This window comes from Nycticebus coucang, chromosome 10, assembly GCF_027406575.1.
Source record: "Nycticebus coucang isolate mNycCou1 chromosome 10, mNycCou1.pri, whole genome shotgun sequence".
In the NCBI taxonomy this organism is placed as follows: Eukaryota; Metazoa; Chordata; class Mammalia; order Primates; family Lorisidae; genus Nycticebus; species Nycticebus coucang.
The window spans coordinates 119,200,829-119,227,232 of NC_069789.1; the positions used below are offsets into that span (position 1 = coordinate 119,200,829).

The following is a 26,404-nucleotide window of genomic DNA, read 5'->3' on the forward strand; positions in this document are numbered from 1 at the left end:
GTTTGTCCAATGCCCCACTGAGGGCAGAGACAAAGCAGAGCAGGGATCCAAGCCCTGGGTCTTCCAGAAACCACAGGGCCAAGTGCCCAGGGTCCTGTGCGTCCCTCCCGGTTGAACTGTCTCTCCACCTGACCCAAGTCCCCGTCTACACCGCATCCTGTTCTGGCTCTGCCAGATTAGGAAGCCAAGGTTGGGGTCCCGGGTGATCGGCAGGGGAAGTCCCGCCAGGGTGTGAAGCAAGACTCCTGCAGCTCCACCCAGGCAGATAAAAGTGGCCCGACTGGGGCGCTCTCCTAGCGGTTTCTGCGCGCCCTGCCCGCCATGTCCCGCCAGCAAGCGCTGCTCGCCTGGGCCCTCTTGGCCCTCCTGGCGCTCGGAGCGGCTCAGAAGTCAGAAGCCCCGCCCTGCTGCAGCCCCATTGTGCCCCGCAACGAGTGGGGGGCCGCGGCGTCGGAGTGCACCCAGCGCCTGAACCTACCGGTGCGCTACGTGGTGGTGTCGCACACAGCGGGTAGTACCTGCAACGCCCCGGCCTCGTGCCAGCAGCAGGCCCAGAACGTACAGAACTACCACGCCCGGACGCTGGGCTGGTGCGACGTGGGCTACAAGTGAGTGCTAAGGGGAGGCAAAGGGGCACAGGCGCCAGACAGCGGGACGGGGTTTGCTGCCCAGTGCTGCAGCCACCTGGCAACTTACTCAACCTTGGGGGCATCTAGGTCTCTTCTGGGGTTACCATATAGGGCTGAGCAGGTGCAGGCAGCAGAGATGCTGTGAGGAGGGGGAAAGTGACAGCCCAGAGGCTCATACCTGTAATCTTAGCACTTTGGGAGGCCAAGATGGATGGATTACCTGAGCTCACTAGTTCCAGACCAGCCTGAACAACAGTGAGACCCTATCTCTACTAAAAATAGGAAAACTAGCCTGGCTTTGTAGGCTGCGGTAGGAGGATGCCTGAGCCCAAGAGATTGAAGTTGCTGTGAGCTATGATGACACTGCAGCACTATACCCAGGTCAACAGAGACTGGGTCAAAAAAATAAATAAAATAAGAGGAAAGGGGTAACCCAAACTCTGCTCCCTGGAGGAAGGGGCGGGCTTTGATTCACTCACTCTGAGGTGTCTGCTACACATCATGAAAGAGCTCCTCCATAAAGGGTGTTGCTTCTGTTGAGGAGGCAGAAAACTAGGCTCATTGTGCACCAGGCCAGTCCCAGCCTCAGCTCAGCTTATTGCTGGATGAGACAAGTCCTCTCAGCTTCAGCTTCCTGCTCTGTAGAATCAATCCATGGGAATGTGACCAGGCTGTTCATTAAGCCAGCCAATACATGCAAAGCACTTAAGACAGTGGCAGGTAAAAGAAGCCCACAAAGACACCAGCTGCCGATATCAGGTGCCTGCTGCATGCCAGGTAGTGTGTGAGATGCTGGCACGGACATGTGGACAGGGCAACTCCAGCCCTGCAGGGCTGAACGACCAACATGGAGAAACAGGTGAGGAACAACTCAAGTCAGCAAGATGAGTTCAGATGGTGACAGGTATGGGTAAAAGGAACAGGGTGCGAAGGTGGCCTCAAAACTGCAACCAGACTTGTGGGGCAAGGGAAGGCCTCCCTGAGACTGCCTTTGAGCTGGTTCTGGGATCGGGGTAGGGGAGCAGAGCAAGCAGTGCAGGACACAGGGGAGTGGAAAGGAAGGGGCCAGTAGGCACCAGATCCTATAGGGCCTGTGGGACAGTGATGACTCTGAACATATGGGGCGGAGACTGGCTTCAGCTTGAGGACCCCTGACTGCTTTAGGCAGAACAGACTGTAGGAGAGCAGAAACAGGGCCAGGGCGGGGGGGGAGGGTTAGACCAGCTTTTGGGTCGTGTCCACTAGCTCCCTCTCTGATGTAATAAGACGTGTCTAGTGCAAGGTTCCCACAGTAAGAGGGAACTATGACTCCTCCAACCTCGACCTTGGGAAACCCCAGAATCACCCCGTGTACCTGGAGGTCCCCAGGCCCCATCCCTTCAGGGTGCTTCAGAAGACCCTGCTCAAGATGTCTAGAAGCCTCCATATATATCCCCAGCTCTTCCGGGTTAAGATTTTATCACTCTAAGCTTCCAACTTCAAGGTTTTGTTTCCAAGAGCGGGGTACTCAGATAATGAGTGTTCCCTTGAACGAAGATGTGACCTGTGACCTGGCTCTGTGTCCTCTGGCCTAAATCACCTATAGAAATGCAAATTTAAGTCTGTTTCTCAGCTTTCAGGATTCAGAGCTCGATTCTAATGTTTTGAAACCCCTTTCCTTGTCCTATCAGCTTCTCTCTGAACCTGTTTCTTCACCTGTAAATGGGGCTCTTTCTTGACCATATATGGTGGTTGAGGGTTTTATTTATTTTTATTTGGTGGTTGAGGTTTAACTTAGATGCATTGATGTAACAAATGCAAAGCACCAATGCCCTGCGCCGGGGGCAGGGAATGTGGCAGGGCCATAACCAGCCTGGTCCCAGAAGCTGGCATCACTATGGTGTTTCCAGTCTCTTCAGAGGTAGATTCCATGAGCTGGCTTCCTGAGCAGCACATTTATAACCCAAGATCCAGAGGTTCCCACATTCCGTGCATCATTAATAACCCTGTGAGCCAGAGAGCTGAGTCAGCAGACCCTGCAGCTCCAAGATCATCTAGTTAACTCCAGTGTGCCAAGTCAGACTCAATCAAGACATGTTGAGTCTTAAGAATCCACTGCCAAGATTGGAAACCTCAAGGAGGCAGAGGCTGGTGCTCCAGGGTCTGTATCTGGTTGTGATCCCAACCTTGAGTCCCTGATTCTGTTGCCCAAGTGAGCCCTGAGGGCAGGAAGCAGGCTGGCTTCCTGAGGGCTGAGTTCTGAGAAGCAGGAGTCTTTGGGGGCCTTGTGGAAATCATGCCACTTTCTGAGTGTCTGTTTTCTAAGCTTAAAATGGGCATGGGAACAGTACCTACCTCAGTGGGTTGTTGTATGAGCAGTCAGCACAGCAAGAGTTCAACAAATCCTCCGGGGAGGCACGAAAAAGCAAGGAATGAGATCATGTGGGAACCTGGGTGAAAAGCTCAGCTCGCCCCTGACCATCTGTGTGACCTTGGAAAGCTGACTCCACCACTCTGATTCTTTATATAAAATGGGAGTGGTGTTGACTCTCCTCCATCCCCCCTCACTGTGCAAATGAAAAAGGTATGTGGAGGGCTGTGTGTGGCATGTAGCAGGGGCTCCATAAATGGCTCAGTCATCACTATTGTGGAAAATAAGGGGACAAGGATGGGAGGGAAAATATGTGTTCATGGCAGGAATGGGGGTGTGATGAGTGAGTGCAAGAGAGTGAAGTCCTGCCCCAGAAAGCCCTCCCTCACTCATCCAGCCCCCACCTTCCCGAGCAGCTTCCTGATTGGAGAAGATGGGCTTGTGTATGAGGGCCGGGGTTGGAACATCAAGGGCGACCATACGGGTCCCACCTGGAACCCCATATCCATTGGCATCACCTTCATGGGCAACTACATGGGTAAGTAACTGTCCAGCCAGTAGAGATAGGGGGGTTCAGAAGGGGCATGGAGATGGCATAACATGGTGGCTTGTGGTTGAGAGGCAAGTGACTCCATTTTCTGAGCCTCATTTCCTCCATTTTCAACCACAAGGAGGGACTGGGGACTTATTGATATAAAAATTCTCAGGCCAATCCATGGTACCTAAGAAGTACCTGGCAAACATGGGCTACTTTGGTAGTTAGGACCCAGGACCCAGTACTTGCTAAAGGCTTACTCTGCTGTGCTATTCTGTGGGTTTTACAAAAAATAATCCATTTGACCCTCTCAACGAGTAAAATATGGGAAGGTAAGTGCCATGATTCTCTCTTTTCATGGGTGAGGAAACTGAGGCACAAAGAGGCTAAGTCTAGCTCAGAGCCCTTAATTGTACCCACTACCCCACCCTACCTGTGCCCTTCAAGTAAGCCCTAGCCTCACTCCTGTCTCTGCCTCCCCCAGAGCGGTTGCCCCCAGCCCGGGCCCTCCAGGCAGCCCAAAGTCTGCTGGCCTGTGGGGTGGCTCGGGGAGCCCTGATCCCTAAATATGAGGTCAAAGGACACCGTGATGTGCAGCAGACGCAATCTCCGGGAGACCAGCTCTACGAAGCTATCCGGAATTGGCCTCACTACCGTGAGTGAGGACCTGCTCTTGGCACAGCGTTCCTCTCCACCCACAGCCAGAAACCCCACTGCCTCCTCCTCCAATAAAGGCACAGCTCAAACTGTGTTCCTGTGGGTGTCTCCCCTCTCTGTCTCCTTCCAACTAGTCTGTGGCCATCTCCCTCTCTTCCCAACACTCTTCTCTCTGGTGTTTGGAACCCAGAGGCCCCATCCTTGAGCCAAGACCCTAGAGATCCCAGCTTGAAAGTGACAGCTCAGAACCCAGAGGTCTCAGGTCAGAGCCCAGGAGTTAGCAGCAGGTCAGCCTGGATACCTGCTGGCAGCAGCTGGGGTCCACCCAGGAAGTGAATCATGCTGCCAGACACCCTTTTCCACCACACAGCCAAAGACATCCTGTGAACAATCTCTGCTTGGACTCCTTTAGGGACAGATACTCACTCTCACCCCGCAAGTCCCCTCTTTGAGAATGTGGTAGTTTTTCTTGAGCTTGAACCCCAATATGCTTCCCAGTCATAAGACATGCCCATAAATATACTCAGGTCCCAATTGCACTGCCCAATTTCCCTTCCTCCCCACTCCACCTTCACCCTTCAGTCATAAGCTGAGGGGTCCCAAAAGCAAATATGTTTATTTACAAAATGCACATATCCTCTCTCCCTGCATGCCTTGCCTGGGGAGAGGAGGAGGTCAGGACCTCATATCCTAGACCCCAGAAGCACCAGGAGGGGTGAGGTCTGGGCGGGGTTGGAAGGCCACCCTGGCCCACCCACCACACCATACCCAGCAGTGGCTGGAGAATGGAGGGGCAGTACCCCCTCTCCACAGTCACGACCGCGTGTCCAGTCGGTTCATGTATTCCTGCAAGGCCTTCAGGCGGGCATCAATTTCGGCCATGTCAGCTGCCTGGTGGTCTGAGCTGTACTCTATGAGAGTAGGCATGGGTTTGGAGGGCTGTGAGGGGACTGAAGCCACAGGGAGCTGCTGGGCCCAATTACCAGTGCTCTCATCACCATCCCAATGGGTTCTGGTTGTGTGGGAGAGATGTGGAGTTCCAGGCTCACCTTTGATGGGAACCCAGCCACTCGAGTTGGCCAGGCGCCTCTGATGGTGGTTGCGTTCCAAGGGGGTAGACTTCTGGTGATGAGGAAGTCAGGAAAGGGGGTCAGGCACCCTCCCTCTATTTCTGCCCCCCAGAATCTCACTGGAAATTCTGGACCTAAGGACCTCAGGAAAAAATAAGGCCTGACACCTACTCAACACTCACTATATGCAAAATAACCTCCTTGTGTCCTCACAAGAACTCTCTGAAGTAACATTATTACCATCCTCATTTAACCAATAAAGAAACCAAGATACAGAAAGGCCAATAAACTACCTTGAGTGATAGTAATAAGAGGAACCAGGTTTTAAGACCTGACAATCTAAAGCCAGACCCTTAAATGGGATCACGGTGCCCCTCATAGTTCCTTCAATCCTCCCTCCTCAAAACACCCTGTTTCCATAGGCATATCAGAGTCCCCCCTGCAGCATGATCCCCAGGATGGAATCATGGGAAATGAGGACACCTGGCTTCCAGTGGTTTAATGCTACCCCTTCATCCTCCAAGGCCTTAGCAAAGACACTCACCACATTGGACCCATTCCAGGGTGTGGGGCTAGGAGGCTTCCGATGGCGACGAATGCTAAGAAGGGAGTGACCAAGGACCCAATGGTGGGGAGTCTTTGGTTTCTCCCACCTCGCCTTCTTTGTGGTTTCAAATTCCCCAGTCCCCATTACCCAATGTCCCTGCAAAACATTATTTCCAGTCTCCCAGATACCCCTTCAAGTTAGTCCTTTCTCCCAGTCCAAGTTTTACCCTCTGGAGAGCGACTCTGAGAAATCCTCAAACTCACTGCAGGAGCTGGCGGAGGAGCAGCGGCTGCGGAAACTGTCCACTGAAGGGAGGGGGAGAGTGTGAGCCTCCTGCACACACACCCCAAGCCCCCCACCCGCCAGCCCCCATCTCAACCCAATTACCGGAAGAGCTGCGGTTTCGGGAGTGGTTAGCTGCGTCCCCTCGCCCAGTCATGGCAGCAGAGGGCCGAGTCTGGCGAGACCATGAGATAGACGGACCCTCCCCACTTCCTCCACTACCCAATCGGTTCCGCTGCTGCTGCTGTTGCCTGAGAAGGGGAAAAGGAGACACCTGCCTGTGCGCCAGAGCCTGTGACTCAAGTGAGATCATGTGGCATAGGAGGGGATAAAGCATGCGGAGACACAGCAGGGTGGGGGTGAGACAAGAAAACAGAGCCAGCAAGGGTCAGCAAAGGAGGTGGGCTCTGAAGAGAAGCAAGCAGGGTGTGGGAAGGGGATAATGGAGCAGGTCACAGATGATGGAAACAGATGGAAGGCAGAGAGAAATAAGGAACTCCGCCAGATAGCAAAAAAGCAGGCAGAGGTCAGGGAGCTGACTACTGGGGTGGGGGTAAGGGCAGGTGAGACGGGAATGGGCACTAACTTCATCTTGATCTCTCTCTGCTTCTTTTCCTTGGCTTTCACAAAAGCCGTGGGGTCAAAACGGAGAGCTCGACCACCTAGAACAAGGTGGGGAAATGCCGGGAAAAAGAGGAAACTGGGGTCACAGGCTCCATGTCTCCTCAGGCAGGGCAGGGGGCAGAACAGGTACGGACCTGTGGGTGAGGGTGAGGAGCGGGAAGGACGGCCCCGACCCCGGCTTCCGCGGCCGCTCTCCCGGGATGAAGATCGAGTAGCCCCACGGCCACGAGAGGTGGAGCGCTCGCGGGACGAAGCCCGGTCCTCCCGGGCTACTGGCTGCGCCACTGGCGGAGTTCGTCCCCTGGGACTATAGAACCAGCTGTCAGTTTCCTGCTAGCCTGGACAACCTCAATCACAAGCCTCCTCCCCAACTTACCACCCCTTATTTGAACTCTCATCTCCAAACAACTCCTAGCCAGCACACCCTCGCCCAAGACCATCTCTTATACCCCTGGACTCAGACCCACCAAAATACCCAGTCATTTCCCTATATCCTTTCAACACACTCCCTTCACCAGACCCTTCTTCCCGAGGTCTCCCACAGCACCCTGGAAAATGTTCCCAATTTGCCACCACCCACACCAATAAATTTCAACAGACAACAACCTGATCCCCCATCTGCTGCCCTACCCTTTCCACTCCTGAACCTCAGGCCCCGCCCCTTTCCCAGACCCTCTCTTCAGACCTTGCCTCCTGAATGCCGCACCCAAACCTACCCACAGGCCAAGTCCAGTATTTTTTAAAATATATTTGTGTGTGTGTGTCAATTATTTTCTGAGTCAGAGTGTCACTCTGTCGCACAGGTCCACTGTTTGTAACTATGGTACCTTACAGCATTCAGAATCTTTCTCTAAGCTGCATTCCGTCCACTAGGGCCCGCCCAACCTCAGGCTGCGCCCGCCCTGTTCGGGCCCCACCCATGTGCCCTCCGACTCCACCCTCTTTTAGGCCCAGTCTGTCTGTCCCAACCCACCCGCAGATCCCGCCATCTCCGAGACACGCCTCTCACCCTCTTTTGTACAGGGCCAGCTCGTTGTTCAGTGTCTTCAACCGTGAGCGCAGGCTCCGCTCAGACGCCTTTACCTCCTCTAGCTGCCAGGAGCGGAAAAGGGTGCAGAGGTCCAGACTGAAGCTGAGGCCCAAGCCCGACCGGCCGCTCCCGGCGGCCGCCCCTCCCCCTCACCTCCTTAGCCAGGCGGCGGCAGTCCTGGCTGCGGCGTGGACCCACAGCCCTGTGCCCGAGACCACGTTCTTGCCGCAGCTCCAGCTCCAGGCCACGCACGAGTCCCCGCAGCGCCTCGGCCTCCTGGCGCGCCGCCCGCCCGGCCAGAGCCTCCTCCCGCGATCGGCCCAGCTGGGACTCCAGCTCACGCTTCTCAGATGCCAAACGCGACACTCTAGAGACAGAAGAGGAAAGACGGAGCTGGAGAGAGAGCACGGCCTCATCAACCTCCCTCCTGACCGCTCTCAATCACTGAACTCGTCCTCTCAACACCACCTGACAGCAGGAGCACCCAGCACCACCGAGGAAGGTGTCTTGCCAAAAACCTGATTCCAAATAAATTAAGTATATGGGTTTAGTCACCACTTCACTGGAATAGGGGACAGAACAAGATGTTAAACAACATCATACTGCAAAAATCAGCAAAATCTAGACTGGGAAATTCTACAGGACAAACAACCTGGTTTCTTCCACAAAAAAAGTAAGATGAAAAGTGGAGGGGGAAGGATGTAAATTAAAAGAGATTTAAGAAACACATCAACAAACTGCAATGTATAGCCATACCTATTGACCTAGAATATTAATTCAAACAAAGAAGTTATAAAAAGACAATGGTGAGGTCATCAGATGACGTTATAGAAGTTTTGTCAATTTCTTGGGATGTGATAATGGTGCTTGTTCTTAATGTCTTACATGTGAAAGATACATACTGAAGCATTTACAGAGGGGACAAATGGGATTTGCTTCTAGGGGGAAGGGCAAGTAGATCAAACAAGACGAGCAAAATGTGGATAACTGATTAAGTTGGAATACTAAGCAACACAGCAAGACTCCGTCTCTACAAAAAATAAGAAAAAATTAGCCAGGTGTGGTAGTGCATGCCTGTAGTCCCAGCTACTCAGAAGGCTGAGGCAGGAGGCTGGCTGGAGCCCAGGAGTTGGAGGCTGCAGAAAGCTATGATTGTGCCACTGTGCTCCAACCTGGGCAACAAAATGGGACCATCTCAAAAAAAGAAAAGCTGAGGACAAGTACAAGCATGTTATCCTCCTGGCTACTTTTCACTGTGCTTAGAATTTTTTCTAATAAATCATTCTAAAAATCTGCTGTTTCCCTACACTCTCACAAGAGCTTCCCCTTGGGCCCCTGCCCAACTGACTTCTCCCCTCTTCTCCTCCTACTTCCCTGTCCCACAGGGCTCCAGCTGCAAATGCAGTTCCCTCCTTCTTCCAGAACACTCTCTTTCTCCTCCTGGCAGGAATGACTCCACTCATCCAGGCAAACCTGCCTTCCACAATGTTCTCTGCCCTCCTGGCTCTCTGCACATTTCCTTCCTAGCACCAACCACAGTAAAGCTATCATTTATCAGCGTGACTGTCTGTTTTCTCCCTGGGTCCCCACCTTTCTGAAGATAGAGTCTCCGTATGTCTGGTTCAATGTTTAGGAACCCGGGCTCCATGCCCAGGATCCCTGCATTCAATTCTACTCCACTTATTAACAAGCTTGGGGGACTTGGGGCAATTTCATTTCACATCTCTGGGACTCAGTCCATCTCTTCTCATCTGTGAAGAGGGATGATAATAATCATACCTACCTGTAAGGTTGTGGGAATCTCTGAAGAGTGCTTAGACCAAGTCTGGCATAATAAACATTAACCAGTGCTGGGCAGTGTGTCTGGCATATAGTATGAACTCAATAAAAATGTTGGCCAAATGAACGAATAAATCTTAACAGTGGGATCTCTCCAATTCTGTAGGTGGGTCCTAAAAGCAAAGGGTGCCACCTTGTGGCCATCCTGGGAAACACACACAAAGTCACCCTCTCCAGTTCTGCAGGTAAGTCCTAAAGGCAGAGGGTGTCACCTTGTGGCCAGCCTGGGAAACACACACACACACACACAGACACACACACACACACACACACACACACACCCTGGAGATAGATCCTGAGGATGAACTGAAAGTGAAGATTGTCCTGCTTAAACACACACATACACACACACACACAGCCTGGGCACAGATCCTGAGGATGAACTAAAAGTGAAGACTATCCTTCTTCCCAGTTTGGCCTCCCCACTGTGGCATTCCTATCCCTCAGCTCACCAGTGCACAGCCAAGCTCCTCCCGGAAGACCCACAGAGTTTCCCTGCCCCATCAGCTCCCATTCCTGGGAGGAGAGAGGGCTGGTCTTCCCTGTTAGCACTTAGGGCTCTGTCCTGGGCTGGCAGCCACCACCAACAGCAGAATGGCTGTGGAAAAAAGGTGGAGTGGCACTGGCTGCCTGGATCTAAGGTCAACACCAGCCTTGTTACTAACTGTGTGACCTAGGGCAAGTTTCTTAACTTCTCTGGGTCTCAGTTTCCTGTAAAATGGGGTTGATAGTGCCTACTTCATAGGTAGTTGTAAGGATAGAATGAATTCCATCATACAGCAGTGAGAGAGTCCCTAGAACATAGTTAAATGCTCAATAAAAATTATCTGCTGGTGGATGGCGCCTGTGGCTCAAGGAGTAGGGCGCCGGCCCCATATGCCGGAGGTGGCGGGTTCAAACCCAGCCCTGGCCAAAAACCACAAAAAAAAAAAAAATTATCTGCTGGTATAATTATTATTACTAAAAAGCATTGTTAGTGGCTCAGCTCCCATAGCTCAGTGAGTAGGGTGCCAGCCACATACACTGAGGCTAGTGGGTTGGAGCCTGGCCTGGACCAGCTAAACAACAATAACAACTACAACCAAAACATAGCCAGGCGTTATGGCAGGAGCCTGTAGTCCCAGCTATTCGGGAGGCTGAGGCAAGAGAATCGCTGAAGTCCAAGAGTTTGAGGTTGCTGTGAGCTGTCACGCCATGGCCTCTACCAAGGGCGACATAGTGAGATTCTGTCTCAAAAAAAAAAAAAAAAAAAAAATTATTAGTCCTCTCCAAAGTCAGGCCCCCTCCAGGTAGAAACTGGTCCCCACAGCTCAAAGCATGTGGCAGAAATGAAAACCCACCCTAATATCCCATCAGGATCCTGTTACAGCCCCCACAGCACAGGCTCCCTTACCTGCCTCCCCCCATCAATTCTGCAGTGATAAACTCAGATGGTTATATGACTACCATCCACCTGCCCTGGGCTGGGTACCACGGGAGGGACAGAGCATGGGATGGTGGCCGGCATGAGGCCCCAGTGAAGGTAGATTCAATTGAACATAGCTTGACCTCCTACCCTGTCTTTGATATGCTGTTCCCTGTGCTAAGAACGCTCCTCCCTTACCAAGCAGGGCCAGGCTCTCCTTCTGGAATCCCCCTGCCCACCATTCTGAGCCTTCACTGTCTTCAAACAGATCTGTACCCATCCCTGGACTGGGAGCCACAGCAGGGCAGAACAGGAATAATCTTGGTCCCCAGCACCACCTGGGATAAGGCAGGCACAGAGGGGCTTGGAATAAATATGTGGCAGATGAAACACAGCTGTCCTCCCAATGGTGCTAAGCATGAGAGCCTCTAAGTGCACAAAGGGACATGCCCCATCCTACCTCAGACCGCTATCCCTCCAAAACTTACTGCTCCCGCAGGTGCCAGATCTCAGTCTCCCGAATGTCCCGAGTGTCCTGGCCATTCAGCCCTCGTAGGCGGCCCAGCTCTTCCTTCAGTGAGCGAATGATGCCCTGCAGGACCACAGGGTCTGGCTTGCCCTGGTACGGGAGGGGCAGTGGGTAGTGAATCCTGAGGAGAGAGTATCAGAATCATGACATCTCAGAGGCCAAGAATCCACTCAAGGATAACTACTAGACTCTGAAAACCATAGTGTATGAAAAAGACGATCCCAAAAACCACCTTCTGAGAGGCCTCTCCCTGCCACCAGGCCCCTTGCACCAGTCACCACCCCGAAGAGCTTCTTACATAGCAATTTTGGGACCACTGGGATTAGCAGCCCTGGTGTAATCCAAATTAACTTCTTTGTCCCGCACTGCTGGTGAGGGGATGCCGGTATTATGTTATGTGCAGCTAAACACAATCCTAATTTAGATTCCACAGTGGGAGATTCTGGTTGGCCTGACCTTAGTCACCAGGCTGGGGAAAGGTAAGGCTTTGATTAACTAACTGCCCCATTCACAGAGTATCCTTAACTTCCCACTAAAAAATCCAGGAGCTATTAACACATGGGACAGACACTGTCATCGAGCTACCCAATAGCCAGTCCCAACTCCCATGCTACCTCCCACTATAAAGGCTAGAAAGCCCAGATATTAATTTTCTCAGCATCACTTGCATGGGACTGCTTCTAGTCAGATATTATAGGAAATCTGTTGAGAGTCTTCTGGGAACACTTTTTTTTTTCCTGATAAAAACAGCAGATGTAATTAGCATACACAGCCTCGTACCTCTTCCACCTGCCTTGATACAGATGAAATGCTTGGAGGCCCAGCAGCTATTTTGTGATCATCAAGAGATAAAGATGAAGTCAAAAAGTGAACATTAAGGATGACAAAGGAAAAAACTAAATAAAAACATAAGGAGCCTGAGTTCCTAATGGAACTGTTGAGTAGAAGCCACCTACCTAGACATTATCTTATGTGATAAACTTATTTCCTTAAGGCATCAGCAATGGTTATTCTGTCACTTGTGGCCAACACAATATTAAATGATACTAACTCCAACATGAGAAGATTCCAAAGGGAAGGCTTAACCAACATCCCCACCTTGTCCTGGGTGCCAGGGATTCCTGAGATCTAGCCACATCCTCTCCCACCCTTCCCACCAGCCACCAGCCAGTGCCTGCATTCCACCCCTTTTCCCCACCTGTCAAATTCCACAGAGTAGATGAGGATCAGGTACCGCTTGGAATTGAGCTGAGCCGATCTGGGGGCCGTGGGACCCGAACGGCCCCCCATCTTGCGGTTCCGCAGGGACTCCAGGTCTGTGTAGGTCAGCAGGTCTAGGGTGACTGACTCACTGCTCTGTGGAAGAAGGAAGGAGGTGACACAGGACCCAACATTACCACACCCCTTCCCATTCTCTGGGCTGGCTAGGCTTTCCTCGACTAAGGCTGATGGTCAAGATGGCCCTGTCCCAGGAGCTGGCACAAGGACTTCCCAGAGGGAGAAACTGGAAAGAACCTAAAATGCTCAACCATGGGGAACAGCTGAGACCTCTGACTCTCCCAAGGTCTGTCTCCAGGCCCTTGGGGAATCCCAGAAAGCCTTTTAGGGAGTCCATGAGGTCAAAACTATTTTCATAATAATACAAAGACAATCATTACAAAATCCTAATATAAGACATCATTTGACTTTATCACTATGGTGACATTTGCACTAATGGTGCAAAAGTAATGGTGGAAAAAACTGCTGGCACCTTAGCAGGAATCAAGCCACTGGCACCAATTGTACTAGTAGTCATTGTATCCCTCACTGCCTTGTAGTCTCAGTGAGGGCTGGGGAGGAGGGAGAAATGAACAAATAAACAAATAAATAAAACCATTTCCTGGTTTCAGGATTTTGAAACCAGGAAACAAAATCTAGTAATGTTCTTGAGAAAGCAGTAAAAACTACTAATTTTGTTGAGTTTCGACCCTTGAGTACACATCTCTTTACTATTCTGTGCAACAAAACACCAAGTACACATTAAAGGATTTAGGCTGCATACCAAAGCATGATATTGGCCTCAGGAAAGTGCCTGTGCTACTGAGCTTTGAACTAAATTAGCCACTTTTTCACGGAATCCTATTTTTTTTTTTTTTTTTTTGTAGAGACAGAGTTTCACTTTATGGCCCTCGGTAGAGTGCCATGGCATCACACGGCTCACAGCAACCTCCAACTCCTGGGCTTAAGCGATTCTCTTGCCTCAGCCTCCTCAGTAGCTGGGACTACAGGCGCCCGCCACAACGCCCAGCTATTCTTTGGTTGCAGTTCAGCGGGGGCCAGGTTTGAACCTGCCACCCTCGGCACATGGGGCAGGCGCCTTACCGACTGAGCCACAGGCGCCGCCCCCCCTTTTTTTTTTTTTTGTAGAGACAGAGTCTCATTTTACTGCCTTCAGTAGAGTGCCATGATGTCACAGGACTCACAGCAACCTCCAGCTCTTGGGCTTCTGCAATTCTCCTGCCTCAGCCTCCAGAGCAGCTGGGACTACAGGCGCCCGCCACAACACCCGGCTATTTTTTGGTTGCAGTTCAGCCGGGGCTGGGTTTGAACCTGCCACCTTCGGTATATGGGGCCAGCGCCCTACTCACTGAGCCACAGGCACCACCCACGGAATGCTATTTTTACTTGAAAGAACAACTGACAGACAAAACTAGGGTTATTCAGACTTGAATATTTGGCAGTCATTTTCTCAAAAATAAACAAAGTGAGCCTGTCACTTCAAGAAAAACAGCTAATGGGATTTGTTGCCAATTATAAAATTCAAGCTTTAAACTTAAATTAGAACTAGACTTTTGGAAAATTTGTATCTTCTACCGTGTGTGACAACTTCCCAATGGTCAAAGACTTTCCTGGTGAGATCAGAAAGAATATTAACAAATGTGACTCCCTGATATCATACAGGGTGGCCACCAAGTTTGTGTATAATTTAAAATAGTGTGTAATTTTCTATTGCACACAAACTTTATGGACACCCTGTATAAGGAAAGTGTCAACATTTGGAAGAGCTGCACAACTCAGTGAATGAGTATTTTCCAAAGGACCAATGCCTGTTAGTAAATCACACACAGGCTTCAAAGATCCACACAAAGCACAGGGTATGTCAATGGAACTTAAGTAGCAACAAAAAAACTTAACTGATGAGGCTTCAAATTCTATATTCCAACTAACCTGTAGGAAAACTACCATTGTCCAGTCTTACGGTGTTAGCAAAAAAAGATATCCACAATCATCTGAAAAAGCTACTCAGGTATTCCCTTTTTCACCTATCTCTGGGAGGCAGGATTTTTCTGCATACACCTCAACCAAAATATACCATTAATAGGCTAAATGCAGAGGTACATGTGAGAATCTAGCAATTTTCTACTAAGCCAGACATCAAAGAGATTTGCAAAAATGTAAAACAATGCTATACTTACTTTCTGTTTCAGAAAATGTATTTTTGATAAACATATGTTATCTAAATTAATACATAACAGGCTTATTATCACTATTTTAAGTGAATTCATAAATACCTTCAAATGTTTCTGTTTTAATTTCTGTTGATAAATATAATCTGCATAAACAAAAGCTCTTTGGCGTCCTCAATAATTTTGAAAAATATAAAGGGAGCTACTCAAGAGGCTGAGGCAAGAGAATTGCGTAAGCCCAAGAGTTTAAGGTTGCTATGAGCTGTGACACCACAGCACTCTACCAAGGGTGACCTAGTGAGACTGTCTCAAAAAAATAAAAATAAAATAAAATAAAGGGATTTTTGAGACAAATAATTTGAGTACCACATGAGCAGATAAATCATGATGTACAGGTACGATACAGGTACTAACTAGCTACTAGCAACAAAGATAAACTCAGTAGCTGTTATAAAAACAGATAATATCTATATAGCACTTATTTTTTTTTTTTTTTTTTTGTAGAGACAGAGTCTCACTTTATGGCCCGGTAGAGTGCTGTGGCCTCACACAGCTCACAGCAACCTCCAACTCCTGGGGCTTAAGCGATTCTCTTGCCTCAGCCTCCCAAGTAGCTGGGACTACAGGCGCCCGACACAACACCCAGCTATTTTTTGGTTGCAGTTTGGCCGGGGCCGGGTTTGAACCCGCCACCCTCGGTATATGGGGCCGGCGCCTTACCGACTGAGCCACAGGCGCCGCCCTATATAGCACTTATTATGAGCTAAACACTTCTAATACCTTCACAATTTAATGAGTACTTATTTTTATGGGTAGTCAGAGAAACAATATAGTTCACAGTCTAAAAATGTTATCTAGAGGCCAGGCAGAGTGGCTTATGCCTGTAATCCCAGAGCACTTTGGGAGGCCAAGACAGAAAGTCTTAAACTCAGGAGTTAGAAACCAGGCTGAGCAACAGCAAGACCCCATCTCTACTAAAAATGGAAAAAACTAGCCAGGCACCTGTAGTCCCAGCTAATCATGAGGCTGAGACAAGTAGATCACTTAAGCCCAAGAGTTTGAGGTTGCTGTGAGCTATGATGACACCACAGTGCTCTAGCAGGGGTCCTCAAACTACGCCCCGCGGGCCATATGAGGCGGCGTGATTGTATTTGTTTCTGTTTTGTTTTTCTACTCCAAAATAAGATATGTGCATAGGAGTTTGTTCATAGTTTTTTTTTTTAAACTATAGTCCGGCTCTCCAAGTCTGAGGGACAGTGAACTGGCCCCCTGTTTAAAAAGTATGAGGACCCCTGAGAGCAACAGAGTGAGACTATCTCAAAAAATAAAATAAAGAGCCACTCCTATTGCTCAAGGGGTGGGGTGCTAGCCCCATATAACAGACGTGGCAGGTTCGAACCCGGCCCTAGCCAAAACCTGCAATAAATAAATAAATAAATAAAATAGGCTTGGGGCCTGTAGCTTAGCAGCTAGGGCGCTAGCCACATAGACCAGGGGCCACATAGACCAGGGCTGGCAGGTTCAAACCCATTTGAGGCCTGCCAAACAACGATGACAACTACGACAAAAATAAATAGCCAGGAGTTATGGCAGGCACCTGTAGTCCCAGCTACTTGGGAGGCTGAGGCACAGAATCGCTTACACCCAAGAGTTTGAGTTGCTGTGAGCTGTGATGCCATGGCAACCTAGTGAGACTCTGTCTCAAAATAAATAAATAAGATCTGCGCCTGTGGCTCAGTGAGCAGGGCACCGGCCCCATATACCGATGGTGGTGGGTTCAAACCCAGCCCCAGCCAAACGGCAACAACAACAACAACAAAAAGAAATAGCCAGGCGTTGTGGCAGGTGTCTGTAGTCCCAGCTACTCGGGAGGCTGAGGCAAGAGAATCACCTAAACCCAGGACTTGAAGGTTGCTGTGAACTGTGATGTCATGGCACTCTACCAAGGGTGATAAAGTGAGACTCTGTCTCTAAAAAAAAAAAATTTTTTTAATAAATAAATAAATGATATCTGCCATCCCTTGTCACTCTTAACTTTTTCCTATTACTATTGCCTATTAATACTTTTAAGTTTTCCCCTATTAATACTTTAACTACTTGACATTATGTATTTTTTCATTTGTCTGGTTTCTCCCACCAGAATGAGAATAGAGATTTTGTCTGGTGTTCACTGCTGTATCCCCAGTACCCACAACGGTGCCTAGCACACTGTTGATGCTCAATAAATAAAGAGAACGAATGTCTACAGTCAATTATGTGACTACTCTTTTATGAAATATTGTTTAATCATTTAAAGGCAGGTTGTACAATATCTTGGAAAATATATCAACTATATATACTTACAGATCTCAATATATATATATACACACACACACATTCAGAAAGGAATGGAGAAATTACTGGAGCAATTTCTCACCAAAATGTTAATAGGAATGAATATTAGGGATGGAGTGATTTTTACTTCCCTCTTTACATTTCTCTGTGACCTGATATTTCTACGTGAAAATAACTATCATTAGAATCAGAATAAGCCATTTACACTTGGGAAAAAATAAAAAAATAGCCCTGTTCCTGCAATGAAAGAAAAGAAAGATGATCTTACATACATCAGATAGGCATCCACCCCCAACCCAACTCAAACCTTGGCCCTACCTGTGTGAGGGCCGACTCCAGCATGTTACAGAAGATGTTGAACTGTTTGAAGTTCCCTGTCTTGTGAGTCAAATCTTCAATGACTGGGTGGGGAGAAAAGTCCCTCCTGAGGTCTGACCACTTGCCCAGCCCAAGGGCAATGAATCTAAGCTCTCCAACTCTCCCCAACTTCGTCCCTCTGCCTTGAAGAACAAGGCCTACAACCCTCCCCACATTTGGAGAGCTTCTAGTCACAAAGAAGAGGCAGTTGGACAGGATTCTGGTGGCCTCATCTTCTGGGAGAAGCTGATCCCAGGGGAGGAGTGGTGAGCCACCCTAGGTGGGCACACTCACAGCTGGCATCAAACTCGCCCCGCCACTGGTCAGCCGTCATCCGGTCCTCCACTTCCAGCTCCAACACCTGCCCAGAAACCACCACCCGCACAGCATGCTCCACGCCCCGGAAGATGTAGTCGACCTGCAGGCCAGCAGGCTGCTCCATGGTCAAGGTTGCTGGAGAAAGGGATGAGACGGAGACCCAGAGGGTTAAAAGCCCAGGCTCATGAACTGGAAGGCCAGGATTCATTTCCTGGCTCTATCATTTACCAGCTATGGCACGTTGGGAAAGCAGCTTCACCTCTCTGTGCCTCAGTTTTCTTATCTAGAAAATGGGTATAAATTATGCATCTATTTCATGGAGTTGTGAGGATTAAATTGGGCAACAATATAAAAAGCATTAAAACTGTGCCCTGCACATTGCTCTATCCAATACATGCTGGCTAGAAGAAATATATGATGACCAACAAAAGGATTATTATTAATACATTTATTAAGCTAGGCCTTACACTCATTTTATATTTATTATTATTTGTTCATTTATTCATTCAGCAAACATTTGTAAAGAAAAATCCAGCTAGAAAGGGAGAGGAAGGATTGGAGTTGGGTGGGACATAGCTCTTAAACAGGGGATCACAGTAGGCCTTCCTGAGGACATGACATTTGAGCAGAGGTCATACAGCAAGCCATGTGGCTATCGGGGGAAAATGCTCCAAGTTGAGGGAACAGCCAGTGCTATATATTATCTATGATTCACTTAAGTCATTCACATGGAATTAATAACTTTATTGATTCGTCTGTTATAAGCATAAGTACCTTCTCTTAGCCAAGAGAGCTACCACTCACTGTTAGTTCCTTGAGGAGATGGAGATAAGGATCAGGCATCTACTCTCAGCCCAGGATTTTAAGGGGTGGTTCAGAATGGGGGTTCTGGGCTGCCTGGGTCCCTATTTAGGTTTTTCTGGGCACACATAGGCAATTTACTTAACCTCTCTGAGAACCAGATTCCTTATCTATAAAGAGCATACACCCTAGGTACTGGAGATGTGATGAAAAACCAGATTATGGGCGTCGCCTGTGGCTCAAGGAGTAGGGCGCTGGTCCCATATGCCGGAGGTGGCGGGTTCAAACCCAGCCCCAGCCAAAAAAAAAACCACAAAAGAAAAACCAGATTATGTCCCTATTCTTAGGAAGGGACAATAGGCAGTGTATAAAAATGCCAAGTAGGGGAAAAGGAGATGGGCTGAAGGGGAGAGGGGAGGCATATGAATACCCAAGGCAAGAGTGTCCAGGCAGTAGGCAGAGCCAGGCAAAGGTTTGAGGGTGGGATGCTTCCGATTTGTTCTAAGAACAGCAAGGAGATCAGTGTGGCCGGAAGAGAGTAAATGAGGGTGAGAGGGCTAAGTGATGAGATCAGAGATGTAACAAGGACCAGACGATGATCATAAAGGCCTCTGAAAGCCCATAAGAGGATAACAGCACCCACTTCCTTGGATAGGTGTAAGGATTAAATGAATTAAGCATGTTAAACTCCTTGAAGAAACTGAGCAATTCCTGACAAGTAGTAGCAAGCACTCAATACCATACAGCATTATTGCTGTTTTAGTTGCTACTACCCCATTTCCCCGAAAATAAGACAGTGTCTTATATTAAGGTGTGCTCCTAAAGATGCGCTAGGTCTTATTTTCAGGGGACGTCTTATCTTTCCTGTGAGTAGGTTTTATTTTCGAAGGATGTCTTATTTTCGGGAAAACGGGGTATTACTTCGTTGTTGTTTCTGAGCTTGAAGGGAACTATGGAGAAATCCATGCTCTCCCCAGTGGACAGGTGAGGAAACAGACTCAGCAGGAAAAAAGGCAGGACCCTGTTCAGGGTCTTACACCTGTTCCAAAGTCAGAGCCACCAACTCAGACTATGGGGGTCCGCCTCCAATGCCTGATCTCCTTCTTTTCCTACCACCTGCTCTATAGTCCTCACATTTTCCCCAGAAAGTCCTTTTAAAGTCTAAGATTGAAAAATATGTTGTAAGGCAGAAAAGGATGAGTCCTGAAACCATAGGTCAATGATTTTAACCTTTTTAGAGTCCCCAGAGTTGGAAGTTGCTGTGAGCTGTGACGCCACGACACTCTACCGAGGGCGACATAGTGAGACTGTGTCTCCAAAAAAAAAAAAAGAACAGTCCCACAGTCTTTTGCAAGCAATTGAATCAAGGGCTCCCAAATTACCTTGCCTCAGGCCCATCCACAGATCTCTTTCTCATAGGCTCAAAACAACCTGAGCCCCAGACATTCTGACAGATGCCCCCCTCTCTCCCTCCGCCTGCTTTAGCTTTATTTGGGGGCAGGGTGCTTTGAAGAGGCTGATGCTTTTATTCTCTGAGGATTCGGAGGTCCGGGTTAATAATCCCTGATCTCGCTGCAAACAAATCGCGGGTAGTGTCCAAGTATCCCTCTCCCCTGTCTCCGCCCCTCCGTCCCACCAGATTCCGTGAGCCAATCAGCAGGCAAACTCCCCTCCCCCATTACCAAGGCGTGGGATGAAACTGAACTTCAGAAGAGACCTACAGCATCACCGCCCCCACTCATGGTACCCAACTCCCGGGAAGAGACCAAGGAGAGGAAGGGGCCTGCCACACCTCACTCGCGCCACCAACCTGGTCCGGATCTCTTTCTCCCAGCATAAGCCCAGCGTTCTCACCCTGTGAATAGCAGCCCCTTCCGGAATTCAACTGCCCAATCCTTAGCTCCCTCCCTGCCCTCAGTCCCAGAAATTAAGCTTCTGAATATTCTGCCTGAACTCAACTGTCCCCTTACACAACAGCCTTCTCTTACCTCTACAAACTTCACCGGCTCTCTCCCATGCCCTCTTCTAGGCATAAAGCTCAGTAATTGGTGTTGGAATAAATCCCACATCTCTGTCAGCTCCAACCTGCTTCCCTGAACGCAGTTCCCCATCACTCAACTCCCCAGAAAACCACGGGATTCTGGGCTCCCCTTATCCTCCTCTCTGCAGAACCCCCCTCTCTCCATATTCCAGTCCTACCCCCTCATGCTTCCTTCCCCAGAAACCAGTCCTCTCTCCTCCTCAAAGTCATCCAGCTTTCCCAGATTGGGGAGGAGACAGCTACACTCTCCTTCCTCCTACACCAGCCACCCATGTTATCCCAGGGTTTAACCTCAATTCTGCTCCCCCCATTACTCAGCCTACATCCTGCCCACATATTTGCTCAAGGTTCTGCTCCACACACCGCACTTTCAGCCTGTATTTATCACCCTTACACTTCACCTGGATTCTCTTCCCTAACAAATTGTATGTAAAACCCTCCACTTGACCCGCACTCATTTTGCACCTCTCTGCTTCGGAGAGCCCTTCGTGAACCCCACCACCATTACCACCATTTCTGTGATTTCCCGGGCCCTGAGCTCCCACCCCAATCCACCACGGATCCTGTCCCTCTACCTGCATCCTCTCTCCTCGCTTTGTAACCAGTAGCTCATCCTGGTCGCTGATTTCATTCCAGTCCCAAATCTCTCCTAGCTCTTCTTCTCGGCCTCAGCCTCCTGACCCCGCATCCCAGAGGTGCCTTCGAGGCCCCGCCTCCACCAGCCATGACGTCAACATCCATCCTTGCGAGTGCTGTGGACACCCCACCCAGCTCCCCATTCTGGCCCACATACCTGACTCCAGTTCTCAGGCTCCACGACACCACAGCTCCAGTACACTAACTCCAATTTTCCAGCCCCCCCGGCTCTCTATCAGCGTTCACAGCAGTGACCCCTTCTCCTTTCTAGTGTTACATCGCTGCCCCTGGCTCCTCCCCCCAAATTGCTCTCCCAGACGGCCCTCTCCCCCAGGGCGAGCTGCAAACCCTCCACACTCGTCTTTCCAAAGACAAATCCACATCACCACCTCCCACACCCCACACGGGCAAATCACCACCACTGGCAGCTTCCACCTGATGGCCACTTTCCCACTCTGCAGCACCCCAACTCCCACACATTCCCATACATTCCAGCCCAACCAAGATCTCCCGAGCTCGTGGGGCGCTGTGGCGGGTACCTGTAGTCCCAGCTACTCTGGAGGCTGAGAAAAGAGGATCATTTAAGACCAAGAGTTTGAGGTTGCTGCAAGCAACCCAAGAGTTTGAGGTTGCCTAGGATCCCACAGAGAGGGACTGTACCATTCATTCCCCTACTCCTTACCCAGCTGCTCTGCCCTGAACACCTTTCTTTCCTTGCAGAATTTTCTGCTCCTTTTCCTCCAGCACTAACCCAAATGTGGCTTCACATCTTAAGCATGGCACATGCTGTAGGCTGGGGCCTCCTGGGTTCAATTCCAGCTCCACCACTGGACCCACAGTACGGCCTTGGGCAAGGCATTTTCCCCATGAGTAAAGTGGGATAATAAGAGCTCCTACCTTACAGCTCATTCTGATGCTAGAGAAAAAAAATAAAATAAACTTAAAAAAATTTTTTTAAAGCGCTCCTAACACAATAACTAAGAAAATGCCGTGAAGGCTATGTTAACCTATTAGATGAAAATATTTCAAATTGTATATAAAACCAGAACATTGTACCCCATGATTGCATTAATGTTCACAGCTATGATTTAATTTTAAAAAATTCTTTTTAAATGCCAAAAAAAAAAGAGCTCCTACCTCATAGGATTGTTGTGGGTATTAAATTAGTTAATTCAAATAGGTGCTTCAAACAGTGACTGGCACTCTCTGTTACCATCTATGTCATTAGTTGATAAGTAGGTGAAAAGCCAGGAGCCTGTGAGGGCAGAGCCATTTTGATCATTCTTTTATCCTGTATCCTACCTGGAGTGGCACAGATCAAAGCCTGGTTGTGAATTTAATGGGAGATGCCAAATAATGGCCTTCTAGGCAGTGAAAATATACCCACGGTCTTTTCCCTTCAGCCACTCCTTTTGATCCTCCAGGCCTCAGCTCCAATGCCCACTTCCTGCAGAAAGCCCTCCCAGACTTCCAAATTAGGTCAGGGGCTATCTCAATCACCAGTGACCCAACACTGCCCAGGAGAGGACTAGCCAAAGGAGAAGAGCTTGATGATAACAGTTGTTTCCTTCCAGCCTAAGCTCTGAACCAGCTCAAAAGTGTTTCTCAAAGTGAGGGCCAAGGAACTTATGCAGCTTCCTAGACCTGGTCCCAAACCTACATAAGCAGAATCTTTTCAGGTAGTACCAGGAATCTGCATTTCCCACAAGTTGAAACCTTCAGTCCTTGGGCACCACAATCTGCCCACATTATTATGCCTCCTAACTCCATCACGTAACATAAGACCCTTCCGAGCTCAACAACCCTGCCCCATAGCACAGGGAAACTCTGAAGGGGGGTCAGCATGGTATAGAAGTAACACCTCTCAAGCACCTATGTGATCTCCCAAGTGCCGGGTTCATATTCTTATGGAGCATTGCCTCTCAACCTGTGGGTCGCAACCCCTTTGTAATGAAAATGAAAACACATCCTGCATATCAGATATTTACATTACAATTCATAACAGTAGCAAAATTATAGTTATGAAGTAACAACCAAAATAATTTTATGGTTGGGGGTCACCACAACATGAGGAATTGTATTAAAGGGTCACAGCATTATGAGGCATTAGGAAGGTTGAGAACCACTGACCAGACACTCTGCCGAGAAAGTCTGAGAAGCTTAGTGTGGGTATAAACAAATAACAGTAAGTCATAGTAAGTGTTACGAAGAAAAACAAAGCAGGTAAGGGGCCAGGCAGTGACAAGAGCTATTTTAGCTTGGGTGGGCAGAAATGGTCTATCTGTGAAGTTGACATATGAACAGAAACTGAAAGAGGTGAGGGAGAAGCCATATAGACACCCAGGGGGACTAGATCCATATGAAGGGAACAGCAGATACAAAGACTCTCAGGATGGCTTGACACCCGTAGCTCAGTGGTTAGGGCTCCAGCCACATACACCAGAGCTGGCAGACTTGAACCCGGCCCAGAACTGCTAAACAACAATGACAACTGCAACAATAACAAAAAATAGCCAGGTGTTGTGGCGGGTACCTATAGTCCCAGCTACTTGGGAGGCTGAGGCAAGAGAACTGCTTAAGCCCGAGAGTTTGAAGTTACTGAGCTGTGACGCCACAGCACTCTACTGAGGGTGACATAGCAAGACTCTGTCTCAAAAAAAAAAAAAAAAGCCCCTGAGGTAGTAATGTACCTGCCATGTTCCACCACAGTGAAGAAGCCAGGGTGGCTGCAGCAGTGTGATTGAGGGGTACAGAATGACAGGAGGTAAGCAAAGGGCAGAAGAGGAAGCTGCCCTCTGAGGCCTTGTGGGCATGGGGAGGACTTGGTATGCAAGATGTGATAAAAAGACTTGAACAGACTTTTGTTCTTACAGGCTCCTCCTGACTGTGGGGGTCAACGGCAGAGGCAAGGGGCCCAATAAGGAGGCCACTGCAACATACCAGGTAAGAGCAGATGTCTTAGACCACAGTGGTAGCCAGGGAGGTGTGAAACATGGTTGGATATTAGATGTGTTTTAAAGGCAGAGCTGGCTCGTCACCTGTGGCTCAAGCAGCTAAGGCACCAACCACATACACCTGTGCTGGTGGGTTCAAATCCAGCCTGGACCGGCCAAACAATGACGGCTGCAACCAGAAAATAGCCTGGGGTTGTGGCAGGCACCTGTAGTCCCAGCTACTTGGGAGGCGGTGGCAGGAAAATCGCTTGAGCCCAGGAGTTGGAAGTTGCTGTGAGCTGTGATGTCACAGCACTCTCCTCAGGGCTACAGCTTGAGGCTGTCTCAAAAAAAAAAAAGGCAGAGCTAATGGGATAGCTGATGATAGATCATATGTAGGTAACAGAAAAGGGAGGGAAAGACAACTCTAAGGTATTTGTCTTGAGCACATGGAAAGATGGATTTGCCATCAACTGAGTTTGGAGGTTGAAGGTGGGGGGAAACCACAAGTTTGGTTTGGGACAAGTCCGGATGTCAGCTGAAATTTCAAGCAGAGGAAGAGTTGGCCATTGGACATATGCATATAAAGTTTGGGACAGAGATCCAGGCTGGAAATCGACACCTGAGAGTTTATCATTATATAAAGAGGGTGAAGCTAGTGATGTAAAAATGAGGTCATTCCTTTGTGATGAAACTGAGGCCCAGAAGGGTTAAAAAACTCACCCAAATGGGCGGCGCCTGTGGCTCAGGGAGTAGGGCACCGGCCCCATATGCCGGAGGTGGTGGGTTCAAACCCAGCCCCGGCCAAAAAACTGCAAAAAAAAAAAAAAAAACTCACCCAAAGCCACACTAAAGTTCAGTGGTAGGGCCAGGCAGAAATAGGATTCAAACTCAGGCAACCCGACTCCAGAGCCTGGCTGGGTTAAGATTAAGAGTTAATCCATGAAAAACGCTGGTAGGTGCCTGTCACGTAGTAAACACTACAATGGGCCCTCACATCTCATGAAAGCACAGCCTCATTCCTTGAGGTCCCTCTTCCTCTCCTAAATATCGCTTCTTCACTTGTCTTCCACCTAAGTCGGAGCTTAGAGCTCATCGCAGAGATTTCTGCCCTTCCATTCTGCACTATAATAACCTGGACCTTAAAACCTATTAAATCACAACGCTACACAAGGGCGTCTCTTTATTTTGCCATCCAATGTCTCCTGCCTTACAACTTTCCCCATTAAAGACTCTCCTGCGAATACAGAACATCCCCGGCTCACACAGAACATCCCCGGCTCACACACTACGCTCTTCCCCACAACCTCTCATTCCGGCGCCTACCCTGCTAAAGGGCATCCTCCCTCCCGATTCCCACAGCTGGGTCAGCTGCCCACCGCAGCCCACTCTCCCGCAGAGGACCCCTCCCCCCAGGACCGCCGCCCGGGCCCGCGCACCCGCCGCTCCCGCCGCCTCTCACCTTCTCCACAAACACCCCTCCTCGCGAGCGGTTCAACTGCCGAAGCTCCAGCCCCGCCCCAGGATCCGTCCTTCTCGCTCCTGATCGGTCCTGGCAAACTCTCAGCCAACCTCCCATTAGTCAAAGCAGACGCCCGTCACTCTGCCTCCGAGGAGAACCCGCCCTCCAAAGCTTGCAATTGGCCAACTTGGAAGAGGCGGTCCGAAAAGGGTTGGGGAGGACCCTGTTGTCGGTCACCACCCCAATCGCTACTGGCTAACAATGCTGCCAGCCATATAAGAGGGCTGCTCCCCGGAGTGGGAGAGAGATAATCCCGGAAGTAGCTCATTGACCCCGCCCACCACCCCCTGCAGCAGGGTAGGCCACGCCCATATAGAGGGGCGGGGCTAGGAGAGAGTCGGGGAACATGCGCCCTGGAGGGTCTTGGCTGCGGGTCTGGAAGTTGCGGGAAAGTTCTAAACATAAAGACAGGTTGGGATTTATCATCGCTAGTGCGTTCCGAGGCTGCACAAAGCACTTCGCAGGCCTAGGCTTATTTAAAGTTCAAAACAACCTTGCAAAGTAGACATTATTTTTCCA

At 49.4% G+C, this 26,404-nt stretch overlaps 2 protein-coding genes across 9 annotated transcripts; one reads left to right on the top strand and one right to left on the bottom strand.

The window, feature by feature from the left end:
* The first annotated feature begins 311 nt into the window (after window positions 1-311).
* PGLYRP1 (peptidoglycan recognition protein 1) lies at window positions 312-4,674 on the top strand. The gene is made up of 3 exons (XM_053607663.1): window positions 312-608; window positions 3,396-3,517; window positions 3,999-4,674. Exons 1-3 carry the CDS (start codon window positions 322-324, stop codon window positions 4,175-4,177), a joined length of 588 nt encoding a protein of 195 aa, XP_053463638.1. The 5' UTR covers window positions 312-321; the 3' UTR covers window positions 4,178-4,674.
* Window positions 4,675-4,753: 79 nt separating this feature from the next.
* CCDC61 (coiled-coil domain containing 61) lies at window positions 4,754-25,875 on the bottom strand. 8 transcript variants are annotated; one of them, XM_053607660.1, is made up of 14 exons: window positions 21,389-21,523; window positions 17,929-18,087; window positions 17,596-17,678; window positions 12,696-12,853; window positions 11,457-11,618; window positions 7,878-8,091; window positions 7,704-7,786; window positions 6,829-7,001; window positions 6,657-6,732; window positions 6,176-6,321; window positions 6,015-6,093; window positions 5,786-5,840; window positions 5,221-5,293; window positions 4,754-5,082 (listed from the first exon to the last, which is right to left on the bottom strand). In XM_053607660.1, exons 1-14 carry the CDS (start codon window positions 21,423-21,425, stop codon window positions 4,985-4,987), a joined length of 1,596 nt encoding a protein of 531 aa, XP_053463635.1. In that variant the 5' UTR covers window positions 21,426-21,523; the 3' UTR covers window positions 4,754-4,984. The 8 variants fall into 8 exon arrangements, with proteins under 8 accessions (XP_053463635.1, XP_053463631.1, XP_053463633.1 ...); XM_053607656.1 differs by lacking the exon at window positions 21,389-21,523 and adding an exon at window positions 25,826-25,875 and having other exon boundaries at window positions 4,754-5,293; XM_053607658.1 differs by lacking the exon at window positions 21,389-21,523 and adding an exon at window positions 21,588-21,899 and having other exon boundaries at window positions 4,754-5,293.
* Window positions 25,876-26,404: the final 529 nt, after the last annotated feature.

What these genes read in the sequence shown, in the direction of transcription:
- PGLYRP1 (XM_053607663.1), top strand. Translation starts at nt 322, where the DNA reads ATGTCCCGCCAGCAAGCGCTGCTCGCCTGGGCCCTCTTGGCCCTCCTG. An exon ending in TGGTGCGACGTGGGCTACAA is followed by an intron (nt 609 to 3,395) that starts GTGAGTGCTAAG and finishes CTTCCCGAGCAG; the next exon opens with CTTCCTGATTGGAGAAGATG. An exon ending in CTTCATGGGCAACTACATGG is followed by an intron (nt 3,518 to 3,998) that starts GTAAGTAACTGT and finishes TGCCTCCCCCAG; the next exon opens with AGCGGTTGCCCCCAGCCCGG.
- CCDC61 (XM_053607655.1), bottom strand. Translation starts at nt 21,425, where the DNA reads ATGAAATCAGCGACCAGGATGAGCTACTGGTTACAAA. An exon ending in GATGAGCTACTGGTTACAAA is followed by an intron (nt 18,088 to 21,388) that starts GCGAGGAGAGAG and finishes CCCTTTCTCCAG; the next exon opens with CAACCTTGACCATGGAGCAG. An exon ending in ATCTGGCACCTGCGGGAGCA is followed by an intron (nt 8,092 to 11,456) that starts GTAAGTTTTGGA and finishes TTCTGTCTCTAG; the next exon opens with AGTGTCGCGTTTGGCATCTG.